Source organism: Macrobrachium nipponense, chromosome 5 (assembly GCF_015104395.2).
Source record: "Macrobrachium nipponense isolate FS-2020 chromosome 5, ASM1510439v2, whole genome shotgun sequence".
NCBI classification, from domain to species: Eukaryota; Metazoa; Arthropoda; class Malacostraca; order Decapoda; family Palaemonidae; genus Macrobrachium; species Macrobrachium nipponense.
This window is the reverse complement of record NC_061107.1, coordinates 8,866,696-8,876,423: the sequence shown is the minus strand read 5'-3', so window position 1 is coordinate 8,876,423 and position 9,728 is coordinate 8,866,696. Positions and strand designations below refer to the sequence as shown.

At 40.0% G+C, this 9,728-nt stretch overlaps 1 protein-coding gene across 1 annotated transcript in view; it reads right to left on the bottom strand.

Moving 5' to 3' along the window:
- Positions 1 to 1,644: 1,644 nt before the first annotated feature.
- The window catches only part of LOC135215183 (uncharacterized), a 22,430-nt gene continuing 14,346 nt past the window's right edge, over positions 1,645 to 9,728 (bottom strand). Inside the window, exons 6-9 of the mRNA XM_064249658.1 lie at positions 6,154 to 6,307; positions 5,211 to 5,355; positions 4,039 to 4,202; positions 1,645 to 2,042 (exon numbers count right to left, since the gene is read on the bottom strand). Coding sequence (XP_064105728.1) covers positions 1,971 to 2,042; positions 4,039 to 4,202; positions 5,211 to 5,355; positions 6,154 to 6,307 — 535 coding nt within the window. The 3' untranslated portion in view covers positions 1,645 to 1,970. The remainder of the gene's footprint in view (positions 2,043 to 4,038; positions 4,203 to 5,210; positions 5,356 to 6,153; positions 6,308 to 9,728) is intronic.

The following is a 9,728-nucleotide window of genomic DNA, read 5'->3' as shown; positions in this document are numbered from 1 at the left end:
ACAGTAATGTGGACTGGAACGCCGAACGGTACAGGTACCGGTATGATTCATTGTAGGTGGCCATTAACCTACTGAATGAGACACATACAGCTTGTGTTTCATTTCATTTGTTGCATAATGTGTCCAATTAAGTTCTTGAGCTGCACGTGATATTTAGTTTTCGATTTTTAAATCAACAATACCCAACTGGATAGTGAAAAAATCTGTTCATTTCTCATTTTCGTTTTTTTTTTCACTTGTTTTTGTTGTGGGTCCAAAAAGCCATATATTAGCGAAATATGCTGATAAACATGCTGTAGATGAAGAATGAAGACTCCTTTATTTAAACGAAGAAATATAAAATCAAGTTAATTTTACAAAGTCAAGAAATATTCTATTAAATAGGAAAATGCTGTAGGATAGCCACAGAACACTGCAGCTACAATGCTCAACCTGATGAAAGAAAACAATGTCCAAGAGATATTGCCATTTATGCTTGAACTCTGAACAATTTATGCCACTTTACCCGTCAACACTGCAACAGTGGAAAGGACCTTCTCCAAACTCAAGCTGGTGTTAGACAAAGCTACGCAGCCTGTCCAGTGAGGAGAGGTTATCCTGATCTTTTGTTGCTAGCAGTTGAAAAGGATATCACAATCAACAACAGTGAAGTTATCAGCACATTCAAAGAAATGGCACACAGAAGGGTTCTCTTATAAATATAAAATGATAAGGTCTGGTTATTAGCCAAGTGCATTGATCATACTGATTGATTTTCTTGCAGTCATTTATGTAAATGTAATATATATAATTTTTCTTTTGTTAAATTTCCTAGTTCTACTGGTTGTCAGTACTGTAGATTTTATGTTCATATAAAACATTAGCCCCACTGGTACCTATGATATCAGTCATGTTATCTCTTTCTTGAATTATTAATGGCTAGTTTAAATAAATTTGAAGAATATTGAGCCGGTATATATTTAGCCCCATTCATTTCTATATTTTTGCCCTTTTTTCACTTGAGCACCTGCCTTGAAAAAGTTCTCTGCACGTCCCTGTTACGTTGTAAGATGATTGTCTCTTCTGAAGACGTATATCAGGTAAGAATTCACCATAGAGCATCATGCGTAAAGAATCTTGAACGATCCCTTTATCAAATGAACAAATGCCATCTTTCACCAGAGATTCACTAGTGAATATGTCGACAGAATCTGGAAGTTCCCCGCTTCCTCAATAGATGGCTCTGAAGTTCATTTGTACATACTCCCTCTGCCTAAATTTCTATTGACATTTATCGAAAAAGTCCTCCTGCTGATATTTCATGACAGTCACTGAACCAATCTTTATGAGATGTCTTAGAAGTCATCCTACGTCAAAATGCCAAATAGAAGTAATGTCAAAGGCACAATGATACGCCATAAATGGTGTCAATAAATTCTCGATTGCCAGTTTGTCATTTGTTCTAGTCTTAGTCTTATCTATTGATGAACTCCCTCGTATAGTCAAGAGAAGGACTGTACATTTACGTAAGATAATACAAAGCCCATCAAATTGATTCAATTTTAGACCATTTCACGAGAGTGAGTGATTTCATTTGTTCTATATAACATTTCCTTAACTTTTCAGAAAATTATCATTACCTAGAAAAAACACGCAAATAAAATATTTCGTCTCCAGTAACTGTCATTTGATCTAAATAGACTTTCAGGGAAGAATTCTTCAAGTTTTGTCTTTTACGGTCTAGTTCACATCTCTGAACCGGCAAAATCTTAATTTATTTACTCATATCCTTTGGTAGTTTGATATTTTTTCGTCTCCAGTAACTGTCATTTGATCTAAATAGACTTTCAGGGAAAAATTCTTTAAGTTTTGTCTTTTGCGGTCTAATTCACGTCTTTGGATCCTGAAAATCTCGATTTGTTTACTTATATTCTTTGTTTTTCTGATATTTAGTCCAGGAGCTGATCCAGAGCTGTAGTTCGGGGAGAATATTACTTATTCTTCGCATACTTTTGATGTAAGTGGTACACTTCAGCCTCTATTCCGTCAAGTAGCTGCTGAGCCTGAAAGTAAAGTGGATTTTAGTGAATGTAAAATATACATACATACATACATACATACATACATACATACATACATACATACATAAAGGCAATAGCCTCTAAGGGCAAAGTGAAACAGAGTGATTGCTAGGCCTATCGACTTTCTGTCCTTTACTTAGCAGTCTGCTAAGGACAGAATGTCGAAAGGCCCACAGTAGATTCACATCAAGCGTGCATCTGACGTCTAGGCCCGTCCCTTACGACGCTCCTGATTGGCTGTTGATAAGCCAATCACAGGGCTGGGAACTTTCAGTCTCTCGAGAGAGTTCACATAGGCAGGGATGTATGTTCCATCTCTCCTGAGGGATACGGCTTTCAAATGTATCCTTCAGGAGAGGTGGAAAATACATCCTGCCTCTGTGAACTCTCTAGAGAGACTGAGAGTTTCCAGTACGGTGATTGGCTTATCAACAGCCAATCAGGAGCGTCGTAAGGGACGGGCCTTGATATCAGATGCACGCTTGGCGTGAATCCACTATAGCAACCACTGCCTTTATTTAAACAGTTATCACGTTCCATATCTTCGTGATTCAGTTATACATACATACATATACTTACAGTCTATAGACACGATGTATAAGAAAACACTACGAGGAGAATGTATGAATGAAAACATGTGAATAGACTTGTAAAATAAAGTATATGATATAACAAATGTATCCTCTTTCCTTGCAAAGGCATTGCTCAATGGTATGGTTAGGTAGTTCTATTTGAGAAAGCATATCTGGAGTACATGGATTCAGTCCTAATGCCTTTATAGTTCTCAGCCTGAGGAATGTTATCATAAGCGCAGAATACTTAAGTTTAAGAAGTTTGTTTACCTGCTAAAGAAAGTTCGAATTCCTATGGTTCTCACTACACAAATCATTTCAGCTCTCTGCAAAATTCTGTTCCTTTAACTCTACCTCCGCTCATATTCTCTGTATTCCATCTTACTTTTACCCCTCTTCTAACAATGATTCCATAGTGCAACTGCTTTGAGGTTTTCCTCCTGTTAAACCTTCCAAACCTTTCTACTCTCAATATTCCTTTCAGCGCTGAATGACCTTATAGGACGCAGTGCTTGGCCCTTTCTACTAAATTTTGTATTCCAGTTCCTCACTGTTTGGACCCTAGTTTTTCCATCAACTACTACAAAAGTTTACCTTTTTATTTTCTTTGGCTTCTTAACCGCGAGCTCATTTAGTTATTCATCTCCTTACCGTGTCCCAGGAACACTCAGGCGCGCAAGGATTATACGTACTGTGACTCCTTCTACCGTTAAATTATAATGGTCTTGACTTAACACGTTCCTCCAAGAGCCTTCTCTCCCGTCACTCATATGGGTTCCATAAGCCAGTATCTCCCAGCTAATCTCCAGCTTTCCATCCTTCTTCGCTCTGCTATATCTCGCGGAGGAGCTGAAGGGGGGAACTCTCTTGTTGTTGTTCTTACATTTATAGGGCTTTTGGAACGATACGGATTTAAGTCTTGCTGGTTAATCTTCCTATTCGTGGCTTTAATCCCCCCTGGAAGCTGTTCTATGGATTTTCTCTTCACAGATACCTTTATGAGAGATCAGAGGCTTTTCTGTACGAGAAGATAATTAGTTCAACCCTTCCAGAGAAGCTGCTGGCGGAACATGAGTTTGGAATGTGATGTTATGGCGTACTGGAAAGTGAGGCTAACGAACTTCACTCAGTTTTATCCGAATGGAAGGCTTTGGTAGTTCCAGAAAGAGCTTCGGTGCAGGCATTTAGATTTTAAGGAATTTGGAGATCCAGACTTGTATATAAGATTTGCTTGAGAAAAAGTGGAAAGGCTTGGAAAGTGGGCATTGCTAAAGAAAGCTGGATGAATAAAGAATAGAAAGTGACTACTCGTTGTTTTTGTTAAGTGAAACAGACTGAACGAACTGACTGTACTTGTACATGTGACTCCTGCGTAGTACAGTCAAGAACATTCCTGGCTGACCTACCTCTTCCACTGAGCTGACAATGTTGGCATCTACGTTGAGACCGATGTTGACGAAACCCATATAACTTGCGAACGAGAATCCCACGCCAACAGGGGCTCTGTTGGGTACCCAGAAGAGCAGATCTTCAACCTTGTCTCCCCAAACCGTGATCTCTTGCTGAGGACCTGTTGACGCAGAAGCACATTTTAGAAATCTTTTGTTTTTCCGTGTCGGGATTTCTGCTGCCTTCTAAGAACAGTTCCAAAACCAAGGGCAGGAATGGGGTTTAATTGTCTCTTGTTTTATTAATCTAAATATGGGTAATATGGGTTTAAAGGTGACAAATATTTAAATCTGATTGTTTCTCAAGATTTTTGTGCTTTCTGCTAAAGATGGGGTCAGAAGGTGTGAGAACAGATATCTAGAGGTAATTTCATTCGTTAGTGCTCGGGTGCTTATGAGTAAATACCAATTAAGACATAAATTCAGCTGTCTTAATCTGTTCATTTTCCCATCTCTGTCAACAACTTACCGAGGACATTCCTGCCGGCTAGTGATGCGTCCACAATCACTTTGCTTACCTCGGACATTACCAGTGGCTAAAGTGGTACATTCACAATCACTTGACTTACCTGGAACATTACCAGCGGCTAAAGTGGTACGTCCACAATAACTTTACCTACCTGGAACATTACCAGCGACTAAAGTGGTACGCCCACAATCACTTTACTTACCTGGGACATTACCAGCTCCTGAAGTGGTATGCCCACAATCACTTTACTTACCTGGGACCTTACCAGTGGCTAAAGTGGTACGTCCACAATCACTTTACTTACCTGAGACCTTACCAGTGGCTAAAGTGGTACATCCACAATCACTTTACTTACCTGGGACATTACCAGCACCTGAAGTGGTATGCCCACAATCACTTTACTTACCTGGGACCTTACCAGCGGCTAAAGTGGTACGTCCACAATCACTTTACTTACCTGGGACCTTACCAGTGGCTAAAGTGGTACGTCCACAATCACTTTACTTACCTGGAGCATTACCAGCGGCTAAAGTGGTACGTCCACAATCACTTTACTTACCTGGGACCTTACCAGCGGCTAAAGTGGTACGTCCACAATCACTTTACTTACCTGGGACCTGACCAGTGGCTAAAGTGGTACACCCACAATCACTTTGTTTACCTGGAACATTACTAGCGGCTAAAGTGATACCTCCCCCACTCAGGAGAAGTTCGGCCACTCGAGCTGGAAGAACTTCACTCACGGCCCTCATCATGCTGAAGACTGCCAATAGGGTTGGGTCTCGTTTCATACCGTCCAGCAAACTCTGATCCAGGGAGACACAGATGGTGGAATCATACAAAGGAAAGTACTATCTTTCTGGGAGATCAGCCTGTTGACACCGTTGATGCTATTCTCAGTGCCTCGGGTTTTAGGGGCTCCATACACTGAACGATTGCCTGAACGACTGTCTGAACGATTGTCGTTATTGACCCACACACACACACACACACACACACACACTATTCAGACAGTATGAACGATCTCCGCACCGATTTCAGTCTGATCAAAGATTTGTCTCGAGAAGACATGGCATCATCTCCAGAAGAGACGCGCGCGATAGCGTTATATCGAGAGACAAACCCATACATTGAACGATCTGTGTATGACAGACTTAATCAAGTCGCAAGTCAGCAACCTGGTCGTGACAGATTCCCGCTGAGATCGTTCAGACACGAAGCTCCGCCCACTTTTGCCTTCAGACAAGCCCATACACGGTGTTTTTGCGAACGATACAGGCAGTCGTTCAGACAAACGTTCAGTGTATGGGGGCCTTTATGTCGCATCTTTTGTGTGTGTGTGTGTGTGTGTGTGTTCGTGTGTGTGTGTGTGTGTGTGTGTTGTATGTATGTTTGTATGTATATCCATGTCTTTTGGGAAATTCAGCTACTTACTATTTGTTCGCCATCAAAACCTTCCAGTGAAACTAATAATATTAAAAAGAAGCAACACAAGAAAACATTGTAAACGATATAATACAGTATTAATAATCATATTAGACGATGCATCTTTCGTCTCATAAGAATGGAAGGTTTAAATGAACAGCTGATTCCAGACAACTGACCTTCATCGCTCTCAGCCTCTCTTCGGCTGTGTGTTCTTGAGAGACTGGAAGCTTGACTGTGGCACAGGAGAACTGATTGGAGACCACTAGAGGGGCGCTCAGGTCGTGGAAGCTGACTGGAACCACAGCTGTCACCTGGTCGATGACCTCTGACCTGAGAACGAGGGAATAAGAAACGAATCAAAATCAAATCATATCAAAAGCTTTATTTCCATTTTACAATGGTTATTCTACATGTCAGAGTTAAAAAATATATACACGATGAAAGGGGATTTGACGTTTTAAACAATACATATCGCTAGATTAGCAAAGCCATATTGCCAGCAAAATCTGAGTTATACTAAATTTCTTATATGCTAGTTTTGTTACAAGTGATAAGTATGATTAAATAGAAAAAAAAGCCAAAATTTACAACATACAATAATGAGAAGTACAAAATGGTTCAATTACTGACAAACAGTGACTTCTTAGAACTTGAAATCTTAAAATCTTTAGAACTTAAAATCTTTAGAACTTAAAATCTTTAGAACTTAAAATCTAAAAAATCTGAATACATAGGTATTGCCGTTACAAAGTAATAAGTTAGTGAAACCTATAACTGGGTAAACACACATCCACAACACTGGATGATCTAAGTATGAAAACGAAACCAAGTATGAGATGACTGTTAAATGCAAAAATGATGTGAAAGCTTAAAGGGTATTACAACTTGATATTGCGACCTGACACCGAACTAAGAAGCCAGGGAAAGTGAATGAACAATGAATGAGAAATAAGAAGAGGGACTTGCTTTGGTAAGTGTGAATAGATTCATCCAGATCCATTGTAAAAGAGGGACATGTCCCTTTTAATGTTACTTTGGTTGTGAGTAATCTTTAAATTGTACTAGAGTGTGTCATCCTATTATAACTCTCAGCTAAAGTTCACTGACATTCAAAATTTTCAAAGAATGATAGACCCACAGTCTGGGAAAGTTAGAAATGAAAAGACAAAGTGCCAAGTACTTTTTCGTGTATTTAACGCATCTTAGTGCCCCGAAGATGTGTTAAATACACGAAAGTAGTACTTGGTACTCTGTCTTTTCATTCTTAACTTTCCTAGTGGCTTCAACTTATAAACAAAATGACGTGCTTACTTTTGTGATTTCTTAGTAGTATGGGTGCATATGTGTAAATATATACCTCCACAGAGAGCTTTCGGGAATCTGTTTGAGTCTTCTTAGAGGCTTCTTTTCAATAATAATAATAATAATAATAATAATAATAATAATAATAATAATAATAATAATAATAATAATAATAAAAACGGGAAAGCCCCAGGTCCCGATGAAGTCCATGGATACTAGCTCAAAAACTTCAAGGCCCTACACCCACGAATAGCAGAACAACTCCAGCATTGTATCTCAAATCACCAAGCACCCAAATGGATGACCACAGGAAGAACATCCTTAGTACAAAAAGACAAGAGTAAGGGAAATATAGCCAGTAACTACAGGCCTATCACCTGCCTACCAATAATGTGGTAGTTTACTAACAGGTATCATCAGTGAAAGGCTATACAACTACCTAGAGGAGACAAACACCATCCCCCACCAACAGAAAGGCTGCAGAAGGAAGTGTAGGGGCACAAAAGACCAGCTCCTGATAGACAAAATGGTAATGAAGAACAGTAGGAGAAGGAAAACCAACCTAAGCATGGCATGGATAGACTATAAGAAAGCCTTCGACATGATACCTCACACATGGCTAATAGAATGCCTGAAAATATATGGGGCAGAGGAAAACACCATCAGCTTCCTCAAAAATACAATGCACAACTGGAATACAATACTTACAAGCTCTGGAATAAGACTAGCAGAGGTTAATATCAGGAGAGGGATCTTCCAGGGAGACTCACTGTCCCCACTACTCTTCTTAGTAGCCATGATTCCCATGACAAAAGTACTACAGAAGATGGATGCCGGGTACCAACTCAAGAAAAGAGGCAACAGAATTAACCATCTGATGTTCATGGACGACATCAAGCTGTATGGTAAGAGCATCAAGGAAATAGATACCCTAATCCAGACTGTAAGGATTGTATATGGGACATCAGGATGGAGTTTGGAATAGAAAAATGCGCTTAGTCAACATACAAAAGGGCAAAGTAACAAGAACTGATGGGATAAAGCTACCAGATGGGAGCAACATCAAACACATAGATGAGACTGGATACAAATATCTGGGAATAATGGAAGGAGGGGATATAAAACAGCAAGAGATGAAGGACACGATCAGGAAAGAATATATGCAGAGACTCAAGGCGATACTCAAGTCAAAACTCAACGCCGGAAATATGATAGAAGCTATAAACACACAGGGCGAGTGCCAGTAATCAGATACAGCGCAGGAATAGTGGAATGGACGAAGGCAGAACTTCGCAGCATAGATCAAAAGAAAACCAGGAAACATATGACAATACACAAAGCACTACACCCAAGAGCAAATACGGACAGACTATACATAACACGAAAGGAAGGAGGGAGAGGACTACTAAGCATAAAGGACTGCGTCAACATCGAGAACAGAGCACTGGGGCAATATCTGAAAACCAGTGAAGACGAGTGGCTAAAGAGTGCATGGGAAGAAGGACTAATAAAAATAGACGAAGACCCAGAAATATACAGAGACAGGAGAATGACAAACAGAACAGAGGAATGGCACAACAAACCAATGCACGGACAATACATGAGACAGACTAAAGAACTAGCCAGCGATGACACATGGCAATGGCTACAGAGGGGAGAGCTAAAAAAGGAAACTGAAGGAATGATAACAGCGGCACAAGATCAGGCCCTAAGAACCAGATATGTTCAAAGAACGATAGACGGAAATAACATCTCTCCCATATGTAGGAAGTGCAATACGAAAAATGAAACCATAAACCACATAGCAAGCGAATGCCCGGCACTTGCACAGAACCAGTACAAAAAGAGGCATGATTCAGTGGCAAAGCCCTCCACTGGAGCCTGTGCTAGAAACATCAGCTACCTTGCAGTAATAAGTGGTACGAGCACCAACCTGAAGGAGTGATAGAAAACGATCAGGCAAAGATCCTCTGGGACTATGGTGTCAGAACAGATAGGGTGATACGTGCAAATAGACCAGACGTGATGTTGATTGACAAAATCAAGAAAAAAGTATCACTCATTGATGTCGCAATACCATGGGACACCAGAGTTGAAGAGAAAGAGAGAAAAAAGGGATAAGTATCAAGATCTGAAAATAGAAATAAGAAGGATATGGGATATGCCAGTGGAAATCGTACCCATAATCATAGGAGCACTAGGCACGATCACAAGATCCCTGAAAAGGAATCTAGAAAAAACTAGATGCTGAAGTAGCTCCAGGACTCATGCAGAAGAGTGTGATTCTAGAAACGGCGCACATAGTAAGAAAAGTGATGGACTCCTAAGGAGCAGGATGCAACCCGGAACCCCACACTATAAATACCACCCAGTCGAATTGGAGGACTGTGATAGAGCGAAAAAAAATAATAGTAATAATAATAATAATAATGATAATAATAATAATAAT